At 35.3% G+C, this 26,185-nt stretch overlaps 6 protein-coding genes across 9 annotated transcripts in view; 5 read left to right on the top strand and 1 right to left on the bottom strand.

The window, feature by feature from the left end:
* Positions 1-2,916: 2,916 nt before the first annotated feature.
* LOC111781217 (probable WRKY transcription factor 7) lies at positions 2,917-4,201 on the top strand. The gene is made up of 3 exons (XM_023661690.1): positions 2,917-3,319; positions 3,418-3,543; positions 3,669-4,201. The coding sequence occupies exons 1-3, from the start codon at positions 2,979-2,981 to the stop codon at positions 3,823-3,825; spliced, it is 624 nt and encodes a 207-aa protein (XP_023517458.1). The 5' UTR covers positions 2,917-2,978; the 3' UTR covers positions 3,826-4,201.
* Positions 4,202-4,275: 74 nt separating this feature from the next.
* On the bottom strand, positions 4,276-5,387 carry LOC111781215 (protein IRX15-LIKE-like). The gene has a single exon (XM_023661689.1). The coding sequence runs from the start codon at positions 5,272-5,274 to the stop codon at positions 4,351-4,353; it is 924 nt and encodes a 307-aa protein (XP_023517457.1). The 5' UTR covers positions 5,275-5,387; the 3' UTR covers positions 4,276-4,350.
* A 2,537-nt stretch (positions 5,388-7,924) lies between these two features.
* Positions 7,925-11,205, top strand: LOC111781360 (probable inactive receptor kinase At5g67200). The gene is made up of 2 exons (XM_023661905.1): positions 7,925-9,473; positions 10,155-11,205. Exons 1-2 carry the CDS (start codon positions 8,036-8,038, stop codon positions 10,703-10,705), a joined length of 1,989 nt encoding a protein of 662 aa, XP_023517673.1. The 5' UTR covers positions 7,925-8,035; the 3' UTR covers positions 10,706-11,205.
* A 300-nt stretch (positions 11,206-11,505) lies between these two features.
* LOC111781367 lies at positions 11,506-14,579 on the top strand. The gene is made up of 3 exons (XM_023661918.1): positions 11,506-11,871; positions 13,354-13,416; positions 14,298-14,579. The coding sequence occupies exons 1-3, from the start codon at positions 11,554-11,556 to the stop codon at positions 14,424-14,426; spliced, it is 510 nt and encodes a 169-aa protein (XP_023517686.1). The 5' UTR covers positions 11,506-11,553; the 3' UTR covers positions 14,427-14,579.
* Positions 14,580-17,237: 2,658 nt separating this feature from the next.
* Positions 17,238-18,310, top strand: LOC111781366 (ethylene-responsive transcription factor ERF011-like). The gene has a single exon (XM_023661917.1). The coding sequence runs from the start codon at positions 17,394-17,396 to the stop codon at positions 18,054-18,056; it is 663 nt and encodes a 220-aa protein (XP_023517685.1). The 5' UTR covers positions 17,238-17,393; the 3' UTR covers positions 18,057-18,310.
* A 6,862-nt stretch (positions 18,311-25,172) lies between these two features.
* LOC111781362 (floral homeotic protein APETALA 2-like) overlaps positions 25,173-26,185 on the top strand; it is a 2,952-nt gene continuing 1,939 nt past the window's right edge. For 2 of the 4 annotated variants that reach the window (XM_023661910.1, XM_023661909.1), the window contains exons 1-2: positions 25,173-25,913; positions 26,070-26,095. In XM_023661910.1, coding sequence (XP_023517678.1) covers positions 25,414-25,913; positions 26,070-26,095 — 526 coding nt within the window. In that variant the 5' untranslated portion in view covers positions 25,173-25,413. The remainder of the gene's footprint in view (positions 25,914-26,069; positions 26,096-26,185) is intronic. The other 2 variants (XM_023661908.1, XM_023661907.1) reach the window with 1 other exon arrangement.

The following is a 26,185-nucleotide window of genomic DNA, read 5'->3' as shown; positions in this document are numbered from 1 at the left end:
TTCCCTTTTTACTTTCTAAGCAATCGAATAAAGAATTGAATAGCAAGCTCTTCTTTAAATTCACCATGAAATGATTGCTCGACTGTGCCAAGCTCCAGTATAAAGAATCGTTTTTTTTTTTTTCTTCTTCCTCTTCGTCTTGCTAAAAGAAGAAACTATTTTGTTGAACTTAGTTTCCAGACAACCAAATTCCTTTGAAAGCATTTAGATTCAAGTTTATTTTGTGATATAATTGTTTGATGCGTGCAATAAAATTATGGTAACTAACACTTACCTATCAAGCCATATGCATCAAACCTTGGACTTACAAATGAAACCCTACATATATTGATTGGAGTTTCTACATACCATTTTCTGCCCCATTCATACTCCAAATATAGGCTTTGTAACTACAAAATCTCCAACCAAAAATGGAGAATTTGCAGAAATTACAAGCAATCAATCATAGAACAAAGGGTTTGGTAAAAAAAATAAAAAAGGACCTTGCACACATGACATTCTTACTATTGAATGAGTCTAACAAACTGGAAATTGAGTCGCCTTCGACGATATAAACTCAAACTTCTAGTCACTTCTAGTCTCTTAATGTTTTAGAAAATGGGGTCGAGAAAGATATTAGAAAGAGAGTTTGAAAACAATATTTGAGAGAAATGAAAAAAGTAATGTTAGAGGCTATAAGCCAAAAAGGCAACACAACAGCTTGATAACTTATAACTCCGAGTAGAAAGTATTAGTGACCAATCACATCCCCTATGTTACATTAGGAGGCATTTAAGGTATTTCATTAAAGAAACTATACCAGAAAAGTAGTAAAGGAAAATAACAAAGTGATATAACACAAGCATTTTGGCATGCAACAACCATTCACAACATGTCTTAAACAAACGTGATAATCACACTAAACATAAATCTACCTTTAAAAATTCCCAAAATAAACCAAAGGGTTTGGTAAAACCTTTACATCAATTCAACTGCCTTTCTGATTCCTTGGAAACGAGGCAACCAACATCCATGCAATATATTATGCATTTATTTCCCTTTACCTCTCATTTTCCTCACGTTTTTCTAGAGTTGAAAAAGGAACAAAAGAACAAATAAATCATTTTTCTTTAGGTTAATTGAGAGGAAGTTTTTGTGAGGGGTACACAGTCATTCATGAACAGCTTGATTGCCATTATTTCCTCCTTTTTTGCTTACATAACCTCTTTAATGCTTTTGATATCTTCAATTATCCAATGAGTATCAAATTCATAGTTATAAAGATAATGGAAGTTCACTTTGGAATCCCTAAATAATAGTCATTCTTTACCGCAAGAACTTTAAATACAACTCTGAGCTTCATTATTTTACATAATATTTGATAATGATTTTAAAATAATAAAATGAAAAAGGTTTTCTTTTCTTTTTTTCTTTTTTTTTCTTTTTTTTTTTTTTTTGTTACTAACGAAGTTTTGATGCAATACAAAAATAAACCATCAAGTCCGAACTTGGACCAGGCCCGGGATTCAGATTCCGGGCTATGATTGATGTGGGCCTCCAGTTGGACCCAACTCATAATTGAAGGAAAAGGCCCAAATGAACATAGTTCCAGGCCCACTATAGCAACTTCCCACTTCCCGGGCAGAGTTGGAAAGATTAAAGAATCGTTTGAGGATTGTTTTCATTATATTAGATTTTGACACACCACCCAATGTTTAGCTCTACTAGAGAGAAGTTTCAACATCCTTGTAAGAAATGTTTCATTCTCATCGCCAACCGATGTGGGATCTCACTGGAAAAGCCTAAGCCTACTACTAACAGATATTATCCATTTTGACCCATTACGTATTGGTCAGCCTCACAATTTTTAAACATGTCTAGTAGGGAGAGATTTCCACGTTTTGTAAGAAATGTTTTGTTCCCCTTCCAACGAATGTAGTATTCAAATCGACCTAATGACCCTTCAAAATCGTACCATAATAATATATGAATGTTTAACAAACTATAAAGATTAATTCTAACCAACTAAATTCCAATTTTTTTAAAAAAAATATACATACTAATATTAAAAGTAACCTAAAAAAATTATACATAAATTATTGTAAATAAAATAGGAAGTTCTTGGAGGTGAATTTATTAGTCTGTCGACTTTATACATCTTGATATTACAACCTACCATATGGTCCACACAGTTAGTGTAGGTTCCAATTTCAAATTTGACTCCATTTACTTTTAATGCTCTACATTTATTATATTTATTTAATATTTGAAAATGTTTTATACAATTATTTGTGATTTTAGTAACGTAAGTTGCAATGTAAGTGAATAATTTAAATAAATCATCCCAACAATAAATATAAGTCAACAAGTCTTTTATATTTCCGAGTGTTTATTGTTTTAATTACTCTGAAAGCCAATACATAAATCATCCAAATTTGTTTGGTTATTTTAGCGATGAGTTTAAAGATAAAACTTTTTACAATAACAAATAAATGTTAATATTGATTTAGAAATACTTGTTTTAATTTCTTGACAATAACAAATAAATGTTTAATTAAAAAACAGTGGAAAATAGATTCACGAAAGTCCACTGAAGGGGCTGTATTCGACGTGGAGGTTAGTTGGGATGGGATCAGTGACACGTGGCTATATATAAGAGTCAAAGATCATATGTTTGTCCTTTTGTTGTTTCACATACAGATTCTAAACGGGATTAACTTTTGTGGCCCCCACTTAAAACCACAGGTCAAGGTTCTGGACATCAAGCATCGGATGCCGAGTTTGTTTTGAAATTTGGAAGGGGTAATTCAAGGAAAGAAAATAAAATTAAGAATTAAAAAAAAAAAAAAAATTGGAGGAAGATTTGAGAAGAAAGTGGGTGTATTAGAGTTTAATAGCCGAAATTGAGAAACCATTTTGACCACAAAGACTGTCCCGCTCCTCCTTTATCAAATATTTTTCTTTTTCTTAGGCCCCAAGTGTTTGATGGGTCTGTAGATATGGCGATGGAGCTCGTGCCCCAGCTCTCCCCGCTCTCCGACTCCACCACCAACAATATGGAAGCCAACGCAGTTCAAGAATCCGCCTCCGCCTACGACAGCGTCGACCAGCTCATCCGAGTGTTCTCCAATGCCTACCAACCCTCGCCCTCTATTCAATCCCCCAATTCTAATCATTCCAATTCCACCCTCGATTTCCCTACCGATGCTGTCTCCAAGTGTAAGAAGATCATTTCTCTCATGGGTCGGAGCCGGGTCGGCCACGCCCGCTTCCGAAGAGCTCCTCTCCCCGCCGTCGACCTTGTTTCTTCCTCCGGCCGATGCCACTGTTCGAAGAAGAGGTCACTCTCTCTCTCTTTCTCTTATAGATTTCATTAATTAATTATGTAAAAGAAAAAAAAAGATAACGATGAACGATTTAACATAATTTGGATGGCAGAAAATTGAGGGTGAAGAGAGTTGTGAGGATGGCGGCGATAAGCTTGAAAACGGCGGATATCCCAGCGGACGATTATTCATGGAGAAAATATGGTCAAAAGGCGATTAAAGGGTCTCCACATCCGAGGCACATTTTTTACATTTCTTTTTCTTTTTAAGTTTTCCCCATTTTTGTTGACTTTTCCGAACAAAACCACCGCTCTCTCTTCTCATTCTTCTTTCTTTAATCCATTAAATAATTATTTAAAACAGGGGGTATTACAAGTGTAGCAGCATGAGAGGGTGTCCAGCCCGCAAACACGTAGAACGGGCCGTAGACGATCCGGCAATTCTAGTAGTCACCTACGAAGGCGAGCACAATCACACCCTCACCGTACCCAAAACCTCCAACATCTCAAAGGAGATCTGACGGTCAGTTTTTTTTCCACACTATTTATCATAATATACATATATATTAATCTCCGTCTCTTTTATTGGACAATGTGAATTTGTTTACTTATTATTGATATTTTTTTTTTAAAAAAAAGGCCCCGAGATTGTGGATTTGGTATTAATTGGAGTAGGATGGCTTTATCCTTTTTCTTGATTTGGATTTTTGTTGCTTTTTTTATGCCAACTTCCAACTAAACCCTTGTATTCCTTAGCAAAACGGGTGGAGAATGGTAAATATAAAAAATGGGTATTAATTATATGTAATTAATGAAAGAGGAGGTTGACTAAAGCCATAGACTTGAAGAAGTCACAGTGTGGAAGATCCAACCTTCAAACAATAATAGCAATAAAAATAAAAAATAAAAAAAAAAACTAATTTCAAAATATGAATCAAAGCCACATAAATAGAATAGTGATTCCCGTTCCATGAAAACCAACTTCTGCGTCCGCCCACAACGCCGCCAGGCTTATTATTGTAAATAAACACAGAAACCCATCATCACTACGACCTGAACGACGTCGTATTATGACAAAACTGGAAACAGTTCTCATCCATTCTCTCAACTACGTAATGTCCAAGCGTGTCACTCGCCTCCACCAAATTTTGACTGCATAGAAACTCCTCACTGCAAACTCTCTCTACTTCGCCGTTAAAATCGTGCACAAAAACATGCGTTTTCAGGTTCCCTCCTTTTTTGCTTCTCGCCAGAACCCCCGCTGTGTAAATGGCAGACATCCGTCCTGGCGCGTCTGGCCAGTCTCCACGTGGTCCATCCACCAGAATCACGTCCCAATCAACCTCGTACACGTGGTTCGGAAGGTCGTTGAGGCCCAGCCTGCATTCTGAAAACAAAAGATTCTGTACGGGACGGCACTCGTTCCGTGTCTGCTCTCTAACCGTCGTGATCAGCTCCTTCAATTCGCTTCTCTTCGTGGTGTACTGCACATCGTAGGCGTCGATTTCGGGGTGTTTCTCTTCAAAGAAGGCGGCATAGTAGCGATTCTCATCGATGAAAACGGTGCGGCCATTGTGGTTGAGGGCTTTCCAGAGAAGGGTCTCTTGGGTCAATCCGAAGATGAGGAAATTACATGGAGTGGAGCATTTTCGAAGGACGTCGGAAATGGGTTTGAGCTCGGAGTGGGACATGTGGAAGGAGTCATTGGATTTTGAGGCGTAGTAGAGAAGGGTGTTGATGACAGTGGTGGGTAGAGGGGTGGTGGTGGTGGTGGTGGTGGTGGAGGAGGAGACGACGGAGGCGGCAGTGATGGGAGTGGAGGGACGAGTACAGACAAGGAGGAGGAGGAGGAGAAAGGCTAGAGTGAAGAAGGAGAGGCAGGCGAGAAGCCAAATCTTGGAGGAGGTGCCTTGTTTTTGGATGTAAGGGTGAAGGAGAATGAGGCTGGTGTTGTTGGCATTGGGTTTCATTTTTTTGAATGGATTGGTATGGGAAGAAGGAGTGAGCGATGATGTTGAGAAGTTTTGGGTTGGATTATAAGGAAGTGTTGCTTTGAATTAAACACACAGATGAGCATTGTTTGGTGCAGATGAGCATTGGTTGGGAGAGAAGGATTTTAGCGATGGAGAAGGGTGGGTGGGGGAAAATTAGGAACCATGAAGGGACATAACAACTAATTACAAGCCAAAAGTCGCTTTACCTTATTGCATGCACTTTTCTTACTTCTCAACCAACCTCAATTTATATATAACTAAATAATTTCCCCTTTTATTGTTAGTTCAATTTGTTTATTCGTATTTCAAATTTCTTCAAGCTGAAAAAAAAAATTAAAAAGTAAATTAATATACTGCAAAAAGAAAATTGATATTATTATAAATATCATCATTGTTTTTTTTTTTTTTTTTTTTTTTTTTTTTTTTTTTTTTTTTTTTNNTTGTTTTTTTTTTTTTTTTTTTTTTTTTTTTTTTTTTTTCAACTTAAAGTTTTTTAAAGTAAAATCTTTGGAGTGGCCCAACTAGAGTCTAATGTGACCCTCATGGGAGAACACATTAATATATTTTTTTATACTCGTTGCATTTTAAACATGGATTATGGACCCTCCATCCATCACATCAAACTCGTGTTAAATTTTTTTTTTTTTTCTCCATCTCATCTGAAAGGAATTCATAACATAAAGTAACACTTCAAATAAGAGCGATCTTCAGGATTAGACGACTAAGAAAAATTTAAAATAATTGAAAATTACTATTTATACTAGTAAGATACACATTTCTTTTCAGTAGCTCAATTATAAGAACTTTATAGTTAAACATGTTTTGTTTAGAGCAATTATATACCGGGTGATTTCTTATAATTTTTTCTATAATATATGTAAGTGAGGGTAAAACATGTTGAAATGACTCGGATTAGCTTGTGTGGATAACATTTACTCTTAAAAGCAAGAAGTAGTGATGGAGAAAAATGTCGAATACATCAAATACGAAATTCAAATTCCAAATCTTGATCCATGCGCTTGAGTTAAAAGTGATATATTTGATATGATTTGTCAGAAAACAATTCATAAATTATATTAATTATTGTTTCCTTTGACGGATAAAGACAACTTAAAATAAGATTATATTAAATATAGCCAGTTTTTCATAATTTTGCCATCACCAACCAATAATTCAATATATTATATTTACTTTTTTCCTTCCTCATGTCTTGACTTTTAATTACACTTTTTCTAAATAAGTTAATAATTACAAATCCCCAAAAGGATCAAAACAGCTTTTGTATATATTTTTTTTTTAGGTTTTATTTATTTTTTATTATATATTTGTATATTATTGTATAAGTACATTGCTATTTTTTGGTTATTTGAAATGTAAAAATTATGGATGAAATATATTGACCATAGAAATGCGATGGGATGATAATTGTCTGTTTGAACATAAAAAACAATAATGGAAGAATATATTCTTTGTTCCAATAATTCAATCCAAACTTTCCTACATCCCTTTTTCTTACTTTAAATCTTAACCTTTGAGTAATTAATATTTTGAATAATAATAATTAAAATTTAAATGTATTATTTTAGAGTTATCTCTCTATTAATCAAAATTAAAATAAAAATAAGAAAGGGTGGCATCTAATTAGAAAAATAAAGACATATTTAAATAACATGAGGGGAAATTGGCATATTATACTCTTATAATATTTATACCTTATATTTTAAAATTACATGTCACTCAATTTAAATTAAATTTCAAACTTTACATAATAAAGTGATAATAAGTTAAGCTTAGGAACAAAAAAATCACCATTGAAATTATTAATTTTATTAAATTTAACTTCACAATTTCAAAAGTGGTATGATTTTTGGTTTTTAAATATAAAATTGTTCCTATTTTCTAAAAAAAAAAGAATATTATTTATGTGGGTTCAATTAATTAATACCTCTCAGCAAAATCCCTTCCAGCGACAACCCTATAATAAATGACTTTCTTCTTTAAAAACAAGTTCAGGTGAAATTGCTGAACCCAAAAATACAAAATTAATACATCATAGGGTATTAATTTTATTGTTATTATTATTATTATTATTATTATTTGAATGGCACGCAATATTTGCATGATGGGTATAAATTATAATGTGTTATTTTTCATAAAATTGGCGATTTGAAGGCACGCGCGTTCCTCTACGCGTTGAGATCACGATCAGCATCACGAGTGAAGGAATTTAATTTCGAAAAATTTAAGATTTTATGTATATAATAAAAATACTGAAATGGGAAGGGAACGGGTCCCCGTATTTTGTGGGGATTTTTTTGATTAAATATTATTTTAAGATCGTGGAATAGTTATAACGTGACTCGAGAAATTATAATAGCTTCTTTTTGTCCATTTATAATTTAGCATGAAATTTTGGGTGGGAAATATATTATTTCATTTCATAGAAATTTGAGGGAAAAATTTGTTTGTGATGCACATCGATAATTATAAATTTATGAATAAAACGGAAAAAGAGAAAAAATAATTGATACAAATGGAATTTCAGTTGAAGTCAATGGAGTCAAACGCTTCCCAACAATTTTGCTCCATCCCCTGCGACCCACCCTCACGTGATTGCCCCCAGAAAGTGCTTTTTACAAACACCACCAGCTGCTCCGCATCACTTTCTTTTTTTTTTTCTCCATCACTTCCTTCTTTCTCTCCGCCGCCGTCTCGGCTCGGAGCTCCCGTCGGGATAATGAACCCCAAGCCCTCCGCATTCTCCTCTTTCCTTCCACTTCTATTTTCTGTTCTGCTTTTTTCTCTCTCGGATTTCGCCTCGTTTAGTTTTGCCTTTCAAATTCCGCCGCCGGCGCTTGTCCCACCGGAAGAATTGATGCTGCCGTCTGACGCCGTTTCGCTTCTTTCGTTCAAGTCCAAAGCCGACTTGGATAACAAGCTTCTTTACACTCTCAATGAGCGATTTGATTACTGTCAATGGCAGGGTGTGAAGTGCGTCCAGGGTCGTGTTGTTCGTTTGGTTCTTCAATCGTTTGGGCTCCGAGGGATATTGGCTCCAAACACTGTGTCTAAGCTCGACCAGCTTCGGTTCCTCAGCCTGCATAATAACTCGCTCGAAGGACCCATTCCTGACCTATCCGGACTCTTCAATCTCAAATCTCTGTTCCTTGGCCGAAACTCTTTCGTTGGGTCTTTTCCGCCGTCGATTCTCACTCTTCACCGGCTTCAGACTCTTGATCTTTCCTACAACAACTTCACCGGTCCTCTTCCGGTGAGGCTTTCCTCGTTGGACCGTCTCATTACGCTCCTTCTCGAGTGGAATGGTTTCAATGGAACTATTCCGCCCTTAAATCAATCATATCTTGAAGTCTTCAATGTCACGGGGAACAATCTCACCGGGCGAGTTCCGGTGACCCCCACTCTCTCGCGTTTCAACACGTCGTCATTTTTCTGGAATCCAGATCTCTGCGGCGAGATCGTCAACAAGGCATGTCATTCACCCGCTCCATTCTTTGAAGCTTCCAATGCCACCGCTCCATCTCACCCTTCTGTCCAAAGCGCACAGTCACAGGACGTAGTTCAATCTCCAGTCTCTCATGCTAAGCACAAGGAAACGAATATGATTTTGGGGCTTTCAGTGGCCGCCGCAGTCTTAGTAGCAGGTCTTTTATGTTTCTTCGTAGCAGCCAGAACCCAAAGAAGACGAACTGTATCAAAGCCAGCAATTGCGCAGTTTGAGCCCGAAATTGGTTATTCCACAGCTTCCGCAATCGACGAGCGAGTCGACAGGAAGGGCGAATTTCAAGCGAAAGTGAAGGAAATTGAAGAAATTCCAAAAGCCCATAAGAGTGGGTGTCTTATATTTTGTGAAGGGGAGGCAGAGTTATTCAGCTTAGAGCAGTTAATGAGGGCTTCGGCCGAGCTACTAGGTAGAGGCACAATGGGAACTACATATAAAGCCGTGCTCTGCAACCAGTTAATCGTAACGGTGAAGCGTCTTGATGCTACTAAGACCGCCATAACGAGCAGCGAAGTGTTCGACCGGCATTTGGAAGCAGTGGGTGCACTTCGCCATCCCAATTTAGTACCAGTTAGGGCCTACTTTCAAGCCAGGGGAGAGAGATTAGTGGTTTACGATTACCAACCTAACGGCAGTCTTTACAACCTCATTCACGGTGAGTAAGCTTAATAAGTATTTACTATTGAACTTCTCTTTCTGGGTTTCGATCAATTCACGAGTGTGATCAAGGTTCACGAATCCAATTAAGAAATGTCCGACGTCGGTGGGTCCGATTGGGGTATAAAGTATGCGGAGTTCTTTTCTCTTTTATTCTCCATCTATGATTTCACGATTATTTATGGTATAATAGATCTCTGTCTGCCACTGGATGAGTCGATATGACGCTGGTTCTTCCAAACTGTTGCAGCAGTAGCTCTGGTGTTTTAATAATGCCCTTCGGCCTGTTTGTGCGATTTTGCCAATGCTGGCAATGCGCCAAAGAATAGGCCAAATCGCTGCCTGCCTGTAAATTCAATCCATCTTAACATGGCCCCTTCCCCCCCATCCAAAAAAAGTTGCAGAATTGTCTTGCATTGCATATTTTGAATTGCTGTTAGGCTTTGCATATGGAAAACGTCCAAATTTCATTTCGGAATATTTGTCTATGAATAATTCCAGCATTCCACTTCTGGCCGCATGGTTTGTCACTTTAAAATCTTGGAACGGTCAAAAGGATGGTTTTCTGTTGGACTGTATTTGAATTCTGCATGATCACTCTTATTATTTGTCTAGAACTTTGCTGGAATGTTAAACTAGTCGTGATTATGAAGCATTTAATCAACTGTGTTGGTGGTAGGTTCACGATCAGCAAGGGCTAAGCCTCTGCACTGGACATCATGCTTGAAGATTGCAGAAGATTTAGCACAAGGCATTGCTTATATACATCAAGCTTCTAAGTTAATCCATGGCAACTTGAAGTCTACTAATGTGCTCCTAGGAGCAGACTTCGAGGCCTGCCTCACAGACTATGGCCTTTCTGTTCTGGCAGAGTCCCCTGAAGATCCAGATTCTTCACGCTACCAGGCACCTGAAGTTCGGAAATCCAGCCGCAACGCTACCCACAAGAGCGATGTATACGCCTTTGGCGTCCTCTTGCTGGAGCTTTTGACAGGAAGACATCCATCAAACCATCCATTTGTTGAGCCAAGTGATATGCCAGAATGGGTAAGGGCAGTTAGGGAAGATGATGGTGGGGATAGTAGCCAACTTGGAATGCTTACTGAGGTGGCTAGCATGTGTAGTAGTACATCCCCTGAACAGAGGCCACCCATGTGGCAAGTTTTGAAAATGATAATGGAGATTAAAGAGAGTGTGATGACAGAGGACAGTGAATCTAGTGGCTTTTAATGACTCTTAGACAAAATAGAGAAGAAGAGGAGGAAGTATCAACTGTACATTTCGGTCGGACTCACTGGGTCAAGGTCGTAGGAGGGATGATCCATGTAGAGACTTTGATGGAGTTTGTAAGGAATCCTCCCAGATTACAGAGGGCTTTATCTGACATTCAGGGCGCAACGTCTTCGACTTGAAGATATGGGTGTGGCTGTTGAGAGGAGTGGAGGCAATCAATATGTAGGCTTCAGAAATGGGGCTTTTTAGTTCATTAATGGCCTTTATTAGGGAGTTGGGTGTGGTCTGTGAAGTAGTAGTAAAGAAAGGGGTATGGCCATTATGAAACTTAAAATGTAGTGTCAGTGAGTGACTCACAATTGGGTGTTATTTCTCAATTCTCACACCTCCTAAATGTAGCAATTATTGATGCAAAACTCCATTTTAAAGTCCAAATGTGTATGAAGACTGGGGATGATATGGGCTGAAGCCTGAAAGCCAGGTTGTCCTTTTGACTCTTTAGCTAGCCATGTCTGTCCGCCCGGGTGCGTCCAGCGATGCTCTTGCCACGCGCCTCTTTTCATCCTTATCCCTTCTCTTCCTATCTTAAGGCTTCTCCTCCACCTCTCTTTTCTCTCTTTAAAAAGCAACAACATGCCAAATAATGCACATGCAATTAAGAACCTGTAATTTGAGGTTAAAATTGTAAAACATTTAAATGTTTATGGAAAATATAATGGGCCATATTGTTAAATCTTCCAAATTGGGCCGTTTGGAGCTTACCGTCTAGTCTGAGCCCATTTGATTGCAATGTTTTGGCACAATTGAAGCACTCTCTTTTCTTCCTCGGAGAGGACAGCACTCCGATGGACGACATGGCGAGCTACTTTCCGCCACCACCACTACCGTCGCGGGCTTCTGGTCTTGAAGCTCCTCACTATCCCTATTATCAGGTTCCTCCTTCTTCATCACCGCCGTCTCTGCATTACCTCGTTCAACAGCCTCCCACCTTCGCTTCCTATGGCTTTCCTTTTTTACCTCACGCAGCGTCTATCAATGAGGTCCGAACCCTATTCATAGCTGGTCTTCCTGAAGATGTCAAGCCCCGAGAAATTTACAATCTCTTCCGGGAGTTTCCGGGATACGAGTCCTCTCATCTACGGAGTCCCTCGCAGACGACGCAGGTGTTGTAGTTTGCTTTTCTAATGTTCAAAATTGTTTTTCCTTGTTTTTTTTTTTTTTTTTTTTTTTTTTNTTAGTCTCCAATTTGAGTGCCTCGATGCTTACACATGTAAATGATCTTAGCTCGGCTCGCTGTTCCCACTTCGGTTGGAGAGGTGAACGAAGTATTACTTATAAGAGTACCTCTATAGCAGCCAGATTTCAAAACTTTAAGGAAGCCCGGAAGGGAAACCTGAAGAAGACAAGTAAAGCCAGCCAGACGGGCTGTACGCCAGTGAAAACTTTGAGTCCAAGGGGTGGGAATTGTAAGAGGAAACAGAGCATTTCTTGAAAGTGTATGGAACTTCTCCCCTAGCAAACGTGTTTTGAAGTCTTAAAGAAACTAGGAAGTCAAGTTCAAATTGGGCGATATTTATTAGTGGTGAAGTTTGACGGCTTTAAGATGGAGATTAAACACTGGTTCACAGACTTTTGGTTAGGTTACTGTTGTTTTTGGCTTTTGAAGATGTTCGTGATGATCATGGTTGAACAAGCTTTGACCTGGTTTGTTGTGGCTTGTTTAATATTCATCTTTATCAGATATTTGAATGTTAATTTAGAGATAAGAAACCTGAGAAAGGATACAAGGAAACAGAGTGAATATCTTGCTTAATCTAGTAATACATCGTAGTATTCTGTATATTATAAACATAAATTTAAAAAAAAAAAAAAAGCTTTTTTCTAATCTGGAGAGAGATAATAATCAGATCATAAAAAAATAACCACAATTCAAATTTAAAAAAAAAAAAAAAACGAAACAAACCTAATTACCTGTGGATCAAAGCAGTGTGTTCCCACTTATCTGCCACAGCCAAGAAGTACCAGAGATTTTATGTCGTGGACAACAAATATGACATGGCTCGTGTCATTTTTATGGATGAAATTTCCTTAGCCTGTGCAACTCAAATTCAACTTTGACCAATCCGAATCTTTTTGCTAGAATTTCTTGTTACAAAATCCTTACTCACAAACTTCAAATGCAAGTTCCGACCATGATGTTACACATGTAATTCTATTGCTTTCTTTTGTACCATTTAATTGGATAATGGTGACTTGTACGTTAGGCATCTATATTTTGTTGTCAGGACAGCAAACTGAATCCTTTGTTGGCAATGCCTAAACAGGCTTGCATTGTGTTATTGGTATTCTTGTTTAAGGGTTCTTAAGGTGGTCAATATAATTTCAGGTCCTGGGATGGTTATAATGGTAATATGTGACAGTCACTGGATTTTGACTAATCTATGAGCTGTGGAGACCATAAACTGACATATTAAAATCCCATGTTTTCAATTGACAAATACGATGCTGTAATCTCCAGTTTCATATCTAATGTAATATCTCATGTGCAGTATACCTATGACTACTGTGTTAATGGTTGACCTTATATTTTATTGATTAGCCTAGTGCATGCATTTTTTTACAATTTTTTTTTGGTGTGGTTACAGCCATTTGCATTTGCTGTATTCTCGGACCAGCAGTCTGCCATTGGTGCAATGCATGCAGTAAATGTAAGTACTTGTTCCCTGCTTCTGTATTTTTCATGTTTTTGGATAAGAGAATCATATAATTGATCAAAGGAAATATGCAAAAGGAACATGGAAGAAGAATTTAGCCCTGTTGAAGTTACAACTTCAGGGAACTCTTGACATACACTTCATTTATTTGAAATCTGGAACTCTGAGTTTGATTTGTTATTTTTACCTTAAGCATTACTGGTCATTCAATTGGTGGCTCTCTTAAAGCTGCTAATACTAATTATAACAAGGGGTTAGAAAGTGTTTTGGGTCTCCTCCTCTGCTGCATGTAAGATTAGAAATTGAAAGGATGAAGAAATGCTGATGTAATATAGAAATATATGCTTCTCAAGCCTCCTCATAGGAAATTTGTTCTATTAGTGGACTACTTGAGGTACACCTAGCCTAGGTATCAAAAGATTTATATGCTTAAAACAACTGGGTTGTTACAAATGGTATCAGAGCCAGACCTAGGCCCACCGCTAGCAGATATTGTCTTCTTTGGGCTTTCCCTCTCGGGCTTCCCCTCAAGGTTTTAAAACGCGTATGCTAAGAGAAGGTTTCCGCACCTCTACCAAGACTCTGCACTACCGACATTATCATCCATATGGCTTTGAACTATTTTGGATTCTTATATCGCTATCCATTCTCAAGACGTGCTGCTTTTTAGATATTCCAGGATACTATTTCATTGGTGTAAATAATCATTCGAAGTTGGCGTGTTGGTCTGTTGCTTACATTCTTTCATGTCAGCCCATTGAGTCTTTTTCTCATAGGAGAGATTTAAAGCGAAAGTATGCTTTTTATACGAAAAGGTATCTGAGCATTCCAGTGTTATCTTGTGTGAAATGTGCACTTGCAATGAATGGGTGCAGGATACTGCCTGTTCACCTGGAGCATTGAACCATCTGCAAGGCACAATTCTGTACTCGTCACCTCCTGGGGAGAGGAGGGCATGTGGTTGGAGTATCCTTCTACAGGCTTGTTATTCTTTAATATGTTAGTACTGTGCATGCGCAAGAAATTGAAATGAATAATACAGTAATTGGGGAGACAGAATTTGAATGGTAGTGGGTTCAGTCAAAAGCATTGAATTCATATTCTTCTTCAAGATGTTCAAATTTTCTAACCAAAAAAAAAAAAAGAACTTTAGAATTTGATCGATTGTTGTTGATGTTGGACATGTTTTAGATGAGGATTATAAAGTAAATTTAATTCATTATATTATAAAGTAAGGATAGCATTGATGGTTGAGCATTAAAAATAAAGGGAAGGGAAAATGATAGCGTTGAAATAAAAATGGAGTTATTATCAAATTTGAAGGTTGAAAGTCAAATAAGGTGAGGCATTCATAATCGAGGGCCTTTTTTAAAAGCCATTTCTTTGAAGCCCGTCCCGCGATGGCCAACAACTACTTTATTTAATGCTTTCTATTTTTTTTTTTTTTTAAATTTAATTTATTTCATGTCCATCCTTTTGAAGGCAGTTCATGTTTTTTTTCTTTTTCAAATAACAAAATTCTAAAAATAAATATACCTTTCACCTTTCTTTATTTCCTCTTTCCAATTTATATAAAAATAATAATTAAAGGACGTACCTAACCTATTGTAATTTCAACAATTAATTCATTAAAAAAAAAAATTATTGATCTTCATTTTTAATTAATATTTTGTCAATTGAAAATTTAAAAAAAAAAAAAAAAAAACTACCCGACCCTCTAAATTTTTTAATAGAATAGAGAGATATTTAAACAAAGACTGGACGATTTATTTTTAAAATATATAAATATTATTCTAGAAATGATATCTTAACAAATATTAATCACTTAATATTGAAAAAAAAAAAAAAAAACTGTCATGTCATGCTTTATCGTAGTTTCAGTTTAAGGAATCACGTGATAAATGGGTATATTTCTTCTTAATCTCACAAAGATTGTTGCCTTTTATTTTTTTACTACGAATCCTATCTTAATCACCTTGTTCGAGTGGCCCATGTCTCTCTCGTCCTCTTATGTTGAATCTTGTTAACATTGATAGAATCAAATTCCCTTTATTTCATAGAGAAAGAAAGCCATCAATCACTTAAAATTTTATTGTCGATATGTCTCCTTATAGACACTTCCATCACATGACAAAAGCTTCAACTTTAGGAAGAATTAAAATCTTAGTAGATCAAATCCTCTTGACACTACTTAATTATCGACTCTTCTTCTTTATTATTAAACTTTTCTTGTTAAAGTTTTAAAATATAGTAAAGGAATGAATCAAGACTACATCTAAATGAGAGTTGTCCTCAGAATATGATAGTTAAAAAATGTTTTAAAAAATTGATAGTCACTATCTATACCAATAATGTGACGGTGACTGAATTATAGGAACCCTAAAGTTTAAGTATTTGATACTTTAAATAATTTTATGGTGGTGATCTCCTCAGAATGAAAATACGTGAAAAAGAACAAGTACGTTAAAAATTAACAAAAAAAAAAATATATATATATAACAAAAGAGAACTCATTACAAGATTAAGATTAAAGAATAAAAGAAAAAAAATTATTATTATTGTTATTGAAAGTAGACATAAAATAAGCCTTTTTATTTATTTAATTTTTTTAAAAAGAGTAAACTTGGATTTATTCTTCATAAAATAAGATATCAATTTAATGAATATCTAGGAATTTTCGCTTAAGAAAATATAGAGGATATGAGAAGTGAAATACCCAAAAAGACCCTCAATTACGGGCAACAGAAGCAGGGATTGAGAAACAAAACGTTTTTCCGCAGATATCGTCGATCGCCTCCAACGGTATCCGCCCACCAACCACCAACCACCAACCACCAACCACCGACCGACCTTCCCTCTTCTTTCCATTATTTATTTTTCTCTCACCCTCTCCATTACCTAATTTCTATCTTTACGTTTCAATTTTTCTTCTTCTCAACTTTTGTTATAATCTGCATTCGTTCTATGATTTCAAAAATATAAAAATATATGAAATAACGATAGTAACATTAATTTAATTGTATCATCGATCTTTGTGTGGAATCTCGTTCACTGCATAACAGCACATAGCTCAAAAAAATTTAATAAAATAAAAAGTAAAAAATAGTCTGGAGATTTAATGTATAAGTTTTTAACTTTTTTTTTCTTTTTAGTCTTTATGAATGGTTTAGAATTATAAGAATGTGTTTGAAGGCGAAGGATGATGATAATAATAATAATGGATTTTTTTTTTAAAAAAAAAGAATAAAGTAAAAGTTTATGAATTGAGTGGAGCATATTTATGGGTTTGAAGTAATTTAGTAAAATAGGAATAATCTTAGTGGACCATCAACTCTAACAATGGAAATATGAAGTAATAAAAAATTATTTGAAGTCCACACAAAATGACAGTCCCACTCCCACCATCCCTCCACCACCGCCACTATCACCAATTACGTTAAATTATATATTTTCTACTAAAATACATAATCATATCCACTCTACCTCTCTTCATACTCCAATATTATTCAATCACTCAATCCCAAACTATACTCCTTCTCATCTCAAATAATTAATATTTTTTTTTTATATTTTTATAATCCTTCTCTTAATTTATTTAACGGTTCGATTTCACTATACTAAGTAATAAGAAAAAGTAAGTTAAAATTAAATATGTAAAATAATATTTATTAAAAGTTAAAAAGTTTTAGAAAAATGAAAAATGAAAAGTACGGATAAGAAGGTGAGATTTTGTCGGTGAATTTAAGTTTAGGCGCACATAAATATAAACCTTTAATTTCTAATTTGGTCGGATACGGAAAAAAAAAAAAAAAAAAAAAAGGGGGGGAAAAAACATGAACGTGGAGGCTTAATCGAGATGACAAACTTGGTGGCAAAGGAGTAGAGCATAGCAGTGGGTAGTAAAAGCAAAGAAGGGGAATGGAGGTTGCAAAACCCAAACTTAACCCCTTTTCTCTTGTTTCTCAAAATTCATGCCCATAGTTCCTCCTCAATCCGATCCCCCTTTTTCCTTTTTTCATGAAGATTCTGATTCTGATTCTGATTCAGATTCAGATTCAGATTCAGATTTCGGGTTAGCCAAGGGGAGAGCTCAGATTTGGGATTCTGCGGCCATGGACGGTGTAGCAGAGGCAGGGCGCGAGGCCACCAGAAAGAGAGGGGTTGACAATCAGAGGCCCTACAAAGGGATAAGGATGAGGAAGTGGGGGAAGTGGGTGGCTGAGATTAGAGAGCCCAATAAGCGCTCTAGGATTTGGCTCGGCTCTTACTCTTCTCCTGTCGCCGCTGCTAGGGCTTACGATACGGCAGTCTTTTACCTCAGAGGTCCCTCCGCCAGACTTAATTTCCCCGAGTTGTTGGCCGGGGAAGGCCGCGGAATTAGCGGCGGTTGTGGCGGGGACATGTCGGCGGCTTCCATTCGGAAGAAAGCGACGGAAGTGGGAGCTCGAGTGGATGCTCTGGAGAGTTCGGTAGGTGATCAGCAAAGGCAACGCCAGCATCGGAGCCATGTGCGACAAGCATCGGCGTGTCCGGCAGAGAGTAAAGGGTACGGCGGGTATTTGGATCGGGTGGATTTGAACAAATTACCCGACCCGGAAGAAGAAATTGAAGAAGCGGATAGGGAGAGAGAGTGAAATTGAAAGTGAAGGGAAGAGAATTTTGTGTGATTGAGGCGCCAACACGCGCCGCCGAGGTATGCTGCGGTTTGTGGTCTCATGATTTGTCTCTCTGTCTCTGTCTCTGTCTCTGTCTCTGTGTTAGGGTTTATTTTTTGTGTTTATTTATTTGTTTTAGCAAAAAGAAATTTTGGCGGATGTAGAAATATTATGAAAGAATGTACATTAAGTTAGGAACCCAGTTATGATGAATGATGGAATTCAATTTCTTCCTTTGTTGACAAATTAAATAGATGAATTGATTTTCTCGAGAAAAGGTCGGAAAAAGAAGAGGGAGTGGAGGGGAAGGAAGCGATAAGATTTTGGAGAAGTTAGGTATTTTGTAGTTTGCTACGAAGGGTTGATGATGATGATGATGATATGATGATTAATGAGATTTTTTGAGTTGAGATGAAATGAAATGTTATTTTAATTTAAGTTTAGTTATAATATTGAATTGGTCGTTGTTGGGGTCAATTATTTGAATTTGATTTTATTGTATTATGGGGGAATGGGAGTGTTTGACATTGAATGAAGTGGAGACAAGGGTCCGGGTCCAGCTCCAGCCGGACGCTAAAAAGAAGCGCCACTACAGTCGGTAGGTAGGTGGGTACCAACTAGCATGCCACCTCCCAACACCCTTCCACCCTCCCTTACTTGGATTTCCTTTTCTTAAAATATTGCTCAAATTCTCTCTTCAAATTTTAATTTCATCTTATGGACCTATGCTTTGGGTTGTGGTTCCATGTTTAGAGATTGAATCAAATTATATTAAGACGTGATGTATGGAGACAGTGAATAAGTTAATATATATATATATATCTATATCTATATCTATAAAGAAGGCCAAATCCGAAAAAAGGAAAATCAAAGAATGGGGGATGGATTTGACATAACTAATTGAAATGGAATGGATTGCACTGCTACTTTATTGTCCCCTCCCTCCATATCATCATTCAAATTTGAGGGCTCATCCAAAAATTGAGGAATTTTGAAACCGACCCATCAATTATTTCAATTGGATGGATTGAATTTAAGCTTGAACTCTTAATTGTTGTACTATACTAGATTAGATTATGATGGATATTAATATGTTGGTGGCAACTTTTCTCATTTTGTGTTGGGGTTTGGATAAAAAGAGGATTGGACAGAGGGCCAAGGAGTCATTGGAATGCCGTGGGCTTCATATGATGATGGGCTTTATGTTTACACAACTGCTCTCATAACTCAATTCTTTGTTTTCAGAAACAAAGGGAAAGGGAGGAGACATTAGATCTCCCATCAATCACCTTTGTGTTCTGTTGTTCAATTTATGAGAGCTAAACAGCATGTGAGGTTAAGAACAAACCAAGGGTGTTCCCAAATTGCAGCACAATATAAGCATAACCAAATCCCTCAAATATTGGGGTTTGTTTTTATAATTTTTAATGATGCAAATTTATAAATGATATATTGACAGGATAGATATTCTCTATTTATTTATTTTTAACATGAATTATGTGAAGTTTTGTATTAACCATTATATTCATTTTTAATTTATTAAAAACAATAAAAATAAAGAGGTGATCTTTTCTCTTTTACATAAATTTAAAAGTTATTAAATGAATTTAACTATAGATATCAAAGTTATGAATCAATTCCCTTCTAAAGTTGGAAGTCATTATATTTAAACACCAACTTATTAACTTATATTGGTTGGTTATAAATAACATAAATAACCATTATGAGTGTATTGTGTTAATTAAATTGAATGGTTTTAATTAGATTATGATGTTTTTAAGGTTTAGAATAAATATAGGTGGCAGTAAGGTGATAGTAAACATATGTTTTCATCAGAATCATTCAACTAAAAAAATTAAATATAAATGAATAGACATTATTATTTCTCCCAACCAATTATACAACTTTCTCTACGCTCATAATTATAGGCTTAAATTTTGAAGATTCAAATAAGGTAACATCATTTATATTGATGTGAAAAGGTGATATGATTATTATCATTCAATAATTAGAACTATGAATTTCTACAACATTATTATTATTATTATTTTGTTGACAAATAGAACATTATTGCTTGAATCAAATTTAATAGTACAAATGTTGAAAACCTCTGCAATCCATAATTGTTCTTTACTTTTTTGTTGGGTGTTTCTTTTTCTTATGTCGGGATTTTTTTTTTCTTTTTATTTTTTATTTTTTAACCATGAAAATGAAATATGAGAATTTAAATCTCACTAACTTAAAATACATTTTAATTACTATTAAGGATTTTAGCGTATATAAATACTTTGTTTTCTTTGTTATAAGAGCTATAAACTATTTGAATTTGAATAATTTATTATTATTATTATTATTTGGGAATATGAGATGTGCAGAAGTTAATAAATTTTGCATTAAATTTTATAGTAAATGAGAAAAGTAGGAAGACCACCTAAAGAGACTTTCATAATATAAGTACTATGAAAGTACCCAAACATTTGTACTATCTTATTAAATATTTTCTCCATTATTTTTTCTTCTCCCAAACAATATAATTTTTTTTTTTAATAATTATATAAATAAAGACTTTTGTATCTCATTTGAATGCTGGGTTTTATGTATCCAGTAAAGATATTAAATATGGTACTTCTGAATATGTACAATAATTAAATATCAATTATTTGTTTGCAAATTTTAATTTTAGTGGATGGAATTAAAATTTATGTCGTGAATTAATAAGAAATAATTAAATTAAAGAAATTAAAAGGTAGAAATAAAAAAAAGTTGTGTAAATTGAATAGAAGGTGGGAGATTTAAGAGGATAGGCAGGTGATGGTGATTTAGCATTAAAGTAAACACAACTGGCAGGTCCAATAATGTAAAAACTTTCTGTAATTGGAAATGCATCCTATTGTTAGTATATAGCACTTAGGTGGTGTCCATTTCAAAATACCTACATATTATGATACAATACCAACTATATTTATAGCCCATGTCCCACTCCAACTATTTCACTCAATCCATATGTATATGTTCTTAATTATTTGTGGGGGTTCCTATTTAAATCTCATGTCAAAACTTTTGGATCTTTCATTTATGAAACAAGAAAAGAAAAAAAAAAAAATCTTATAATTGATTTAATATTTTTAATTATAACGAACCAATTGGTGTTAATGGTACTCATAAGTGGTTGGGTTCATAAACATTTGGGATTTGAATCGGTAAGTATCCCAAATCTTAGCTACCCCCCACCAAAAATAAAATATGTATGTTGCCATACTTCAAAGATTTACCTTAATTCCTTAATTTGGGTAATGTTTTCTTTATTTACCCATAATTGAACGCCTAATTAAATCAAATCTAATTTTTTTTCCTATAAATTGAAAACCATATAGAATCTAAATTAAGAGAGACATGTGTATAAACCAGTTTTTTTGTTCCTGAATGAGATTGTTTTTTTTTTTTGTTCCTTGGTAATTAATTTACAAGTTATTCTACTTTTCAAAATTGAAAATTCATCCCGACACAAAATTAAGTTAATTTTTTTTTTTAAATAGATTAAACCCATTTTAAAGTTCATAAATAGATTGAATTTTTTTTTTATTTACCCATTTTAAAGTTTACAAGAAATGTTCGGTTTTTCTCACAAACTAATGTGTCATTTCACAATCCACCTCCTTGAGAGTTAATGTTCTCATTGGCACAACATCCCATGTCTAGCTTTGATATTATTGTAACAACCCAAAGCCACCACTAGCCGTCTTCATTGGCACAACACTCAGTGTCTAATAGCTCAAGGCCACAACACTTGGTGTCTGGCTTTGATACTGTTGTAATAGTCTAAGGCCACTGCTACCAAATATTGTTTGTTTTGGCTCATTACGTATCACCGTCAGTTTCACGATTTTAAAACACGTCAATTAGAGAGAGGGAATGTTTTGTTTCTCTATCCAAATAACGTGTTTGTTTGATAGTGGTATGGTATAAAGGTTGAATTTTGTTAAAAGGAAAAAAAAAAAAAAGGAAAGAAAAGAAAAGGAAAGTGTCGAAAATGGGGTTATTTTGGAGTTTGTTGAATATAAAATGAGGACAAAGTGTGATTATTGGAAAGGTTGGGTTGTTATCCAAAACCAAAATGAAAGACAGAGGTTGATGTGTTATTGTGTTATTGATGGGTTTGAAAACAAAAGAGTTTTGATGATAAATCTTCCATCTTTCCCCAATCTCTGTTATTTTCCTCCTTTGGATTGCTCCTTTGCAATGGGATCACTCCTTTTTTTGTGGAAATACGTAATTCTGTCCCCAACACTCCCAACTCTCCAACTACATCTTCTTCCATACAATCTAAACCCATATCACTTTGAGCATTATGTGTATATATAATAAGATGAAGAAGAGTTTTATTATTAAGGGTGGTGAAATTAGGGAGAGGGAGAGGAAGAGGAAGAGGAAGAGGAAGAGGAAGAGGGTAAGGAGGAATAATAATAGAGAGAGTGGGCCTGGTGGGCATCCCCACCCCATGAAAGTGAGAGGTGGGCCTGGCCTACAGGTACTGTTTTCCACTTGCACAACAATCCACCCTCCAAACACTTACCCTCGTCCCCCTTCCATTATGGGAACCTCCTTCACACGTTTCTCACGAGCCACACAATTCAGATTTTTGGGTTCCAATGTTTGCCTACTTTTGAGAATTTGTCGGCTACTCCTGACGTCGCCTCTTCTTTTGTCTCACTTGGGTTTTTTCTTTTTCTTCTTTTTCTTCTTTTTCTTCTTTTTTTCAAATAATAATTAATTCCCTCTACCTTTCTAATCCAATTCATTTCATTATTATTATTATTGTTATTGTTAATGGAAATTGGTTCTTCCCTCCTTACAAAAAATAAAAATTAATTAACATACCAAAGAAGAGAAATATAAAATTATGGATGGGAGCATCTACTCCCAACTCATTCTCTCTATTTTATATTATAATTTTCTTTTTTCTTCACAGAATATGGGAAAATTATTGCCATTATTTTAGTTTAAAACTTCCATTTTTAAAAATGGAATATAATATTTTTGGCTGATGTCAAGGATGATGTTATCTCTCTAAATCTGACGAATCTATTGTTTTTATCGTATGCTCGAGTGGCTTTGAGGGATTTTTTAGCCCAGGATTATGTGTACGCGACTTCTGTGCAGTGTCTCCCACGCTCCTCCTCTTTTCTTTTTTTCTTTTTTAATAATCTTTAACAACTGTCTTATCTATTTTTAGTGAAACAATATAAACAATTTTTTTCCTTTCTTTTTTCCCCAAAACTTGTGTTTCTTTATCTACTGAGCACTCAATTCTGGACTACTTTTTATTTTAATGCTTTCTTCCAAATTAATTTTTATTTTATTTTATTGGTTCAATTCAGAGTTTCAAAAAAAAAAAATATATATATTGTTTCTTGCTCGGTTCTATAGAGACAAGATGTCATTTCACTCATTTTTATACCATACGTCTTTATTTATAATTACCATTTATCTAAACTTAAATATAAATGTTTTATACTTATGTTATGTTGAAATTGATTGAATTTTTATTTAGCTAGTTATAGAAGGAAAGAATCCATTAATTTACAAACTTTTTTAAGCTTAAAATGTAATTAAAAAGTAAAATGAATAATGAGAGGGTGGTAAAGAAAATGATTAAAGGTTGATAATAAGAAAGAGACAGAGAAAAGAGAAGAAGAAAAAAAAAAAAAAGAGGAATTGAAAATGATTGCACAAAAACCAGAAATTGAGAAGTTGGATATTTTTAGAAAGTGGGAAAAAAACAAAAATTTGAAACAGAGATTAAAAGAGGAAAAATAAATATAAAACAGAAATATAGAGAGATAAAAGAGACAGAGAGGCGCGTGGGAAAGAAATACGAGGAAGAGAACACAAAGGAAGAGGTGTTTCTAGGAGGGAAGGAAACTACGATGTGACTTTTATTATTATTATTATTATTATTATTATTATTAAATAAAAAAATTTTAACATTATTCCAATTTCCTTTTTCTCATTCTCACTCTAAATACCTCACCCTTAAATTTGATACTATTTACTTTTTCTTTTTCTTTACAAAAGTGTCATTCTTTGTTGATGCTTTCTTCCTCCCCATTTCTTTGGTTTATTTTTCACGTTTTTAAACCCCAATTTTAATTCTTCACATTTTGAACGCCACACGGGTTTAAAAAGTGGATAACAACCCAAAACAATATATTAATAAATATGTTATTGTTGTAAAAAAGTTGATTAAATTGTATTTCATAGTAAAAAAGAGATGCCCAATATGTTATAGAGGGGAAATCTGAATTGGACGTAAGCTGCAAAGGGTTGAAGAATTCCCATATATAATTGGTGAAGGGGAGGTGATTCCTATTCCACAGTCATCCTTAATATATTATTTCTTTTCTTTTCTTTTTTATTTATTTTTATTATTTAAGGGTAAAAAAGCATCAACTATTTTCTTATACATTTAAAGCATATGAGGGATGAATTTAGGATGGAAGAAAACACAAAGAAAGGTGGCAACCAATTGAATGGCTTGTGGGAAAGCATACATATATAGATAAGGATGGGGCTCACACCATTTGGCATCCATCTTCATTCCAACTAGGGGTGGGTTAAAGTATTTAGGAACATAACTAACGCAAAGGCACAAATTTGCATTCTTCGACCAATCCCTATCAATTCGAATAAAATGTAAAAATAAANGAAGTGAGTTTGAGGTGAAAGATGAATGATTAATAAGATATTTGAGGAAATTGAGTAATTAGGTATCTTTCTGAGTCCTTCCGCTGTCTATTTCCATTATTGGGTAACACAAATGGAGTATGAGACAGACAAAGAGAGAGAATGGGTTTTCGATTTCACTAACGTGGGAAAGTTGTCTAACAAAAAGATGCTTCTTTTTTTTTTTTTTTCTTTTGTTTTGTTTTATCTCTCCCAAATTGTATCGTGTATTGTATTGTATTATGATACTATTGTACGTACCCCTCATGTTTTAATAACAAATAAATAAATAATGTAGCTATTAATATAATACAATTTTAATTCTATAAATAAATAAAGAGTGGGAGAGAGAGAGAGGGAGAGAGAGAGAGAGAGAGAGCGAGCGAGCGAGCGAGGCAATGAAATTATAAGGGAGTCGAAAGAAGGGTATTAAGGATGGACGTGGTGTGAGGCTTTCGGCTAAGCCCACCCAAACAACTTAGGAGAAGCAGAAGAAGAAGAAGAAGAAGAAGAACATACCCACACACTAAAACTCGGCCTCCCCCCCTCCCCACCAAAAAAAAAAAAAAGAAAAAAAAAAAAAAAAAAAAAAAAAAAAAGAAAAAGGAAAAAAATGTGGGATCTGAACGATTGTCCGGATGAGAGGAAGGAGGATGAATCGGAAGGGTGTTGGTCAGCGAAGACTTGGATTGAGGGAGAGGGGGAAGAGGAGAAGGGGAAAAGAGTGGGATCCGTTTCCAATTCCAGTTCTTCCGCGGTGCTTGTGGAGGATGGATCGGATGAAGATGCGCCCACCCCCAACGCATTACTCATGCAAATTAACGCACCCAGTCCTGTCACTCGCCAGTTTTTCCCACTCCAACACCCTCAAATCTCTTCTTCTTCTTCCTCTCCTTCTCCAACTACTGCTTCTACCTTCCCTCAGGCTCACTGGGTTGGGGTCAAATTTGGGCATCCCGATCCTTTTGCCGCACCTGCTCCTCCTAATTCCATCAAGTCCACCGAGATTTCCCAGCCCATTAAGAAGAGTCGCCGCGGACCCAGGTCGCGTAGCTCTCAGTACCGCGGCGTCACTTTCTACCGGAGAACCGGCCGTTGGGAGTCACATATATGGTCCGCTCCGTTCACTCTTTTATAAAATAAATATATGTTCCCCCCCTCTCGCTCTCTCTCTCTGTCTACTGCAATTTCTGTTCCCGAAAACCCACTTCTGATTTTGGAATTGATTTGAATTTTAATTTTTGTGTGTTTGGTTCTTGGTTTGTACAGGGATTGTGGAAAGCAGGTTTATCTGGGTATGTTTGGTTTGGTATTGGTTACTTTTTTTTTTTTTTTTTTTTTTTTTTTTTTTTTTTTTTTTTTTTTTTTTTTTTTTTTTTTTTTTT

This window comes from Cucurbita pepo, chromosome LG19 (assembly GCF_002806865.2).
Source record: "Cucurbita pepo subsp. pepo cultivar mu-cu-16 chromosome LG19, ASM280686v2, whole genome shotgun sequence".
Taxonomy (NCBI): domain Eukaryota; kingdom Viridiplantae; phylum Streptophyta; class Magnoliopsida; order Cucurbitales; family Cucurbitaceae; genus Cucurbita; species Cucurbita pepo.
This window is presented reverse-complemented; position numbering and strand designations above follow the sequence as displayed.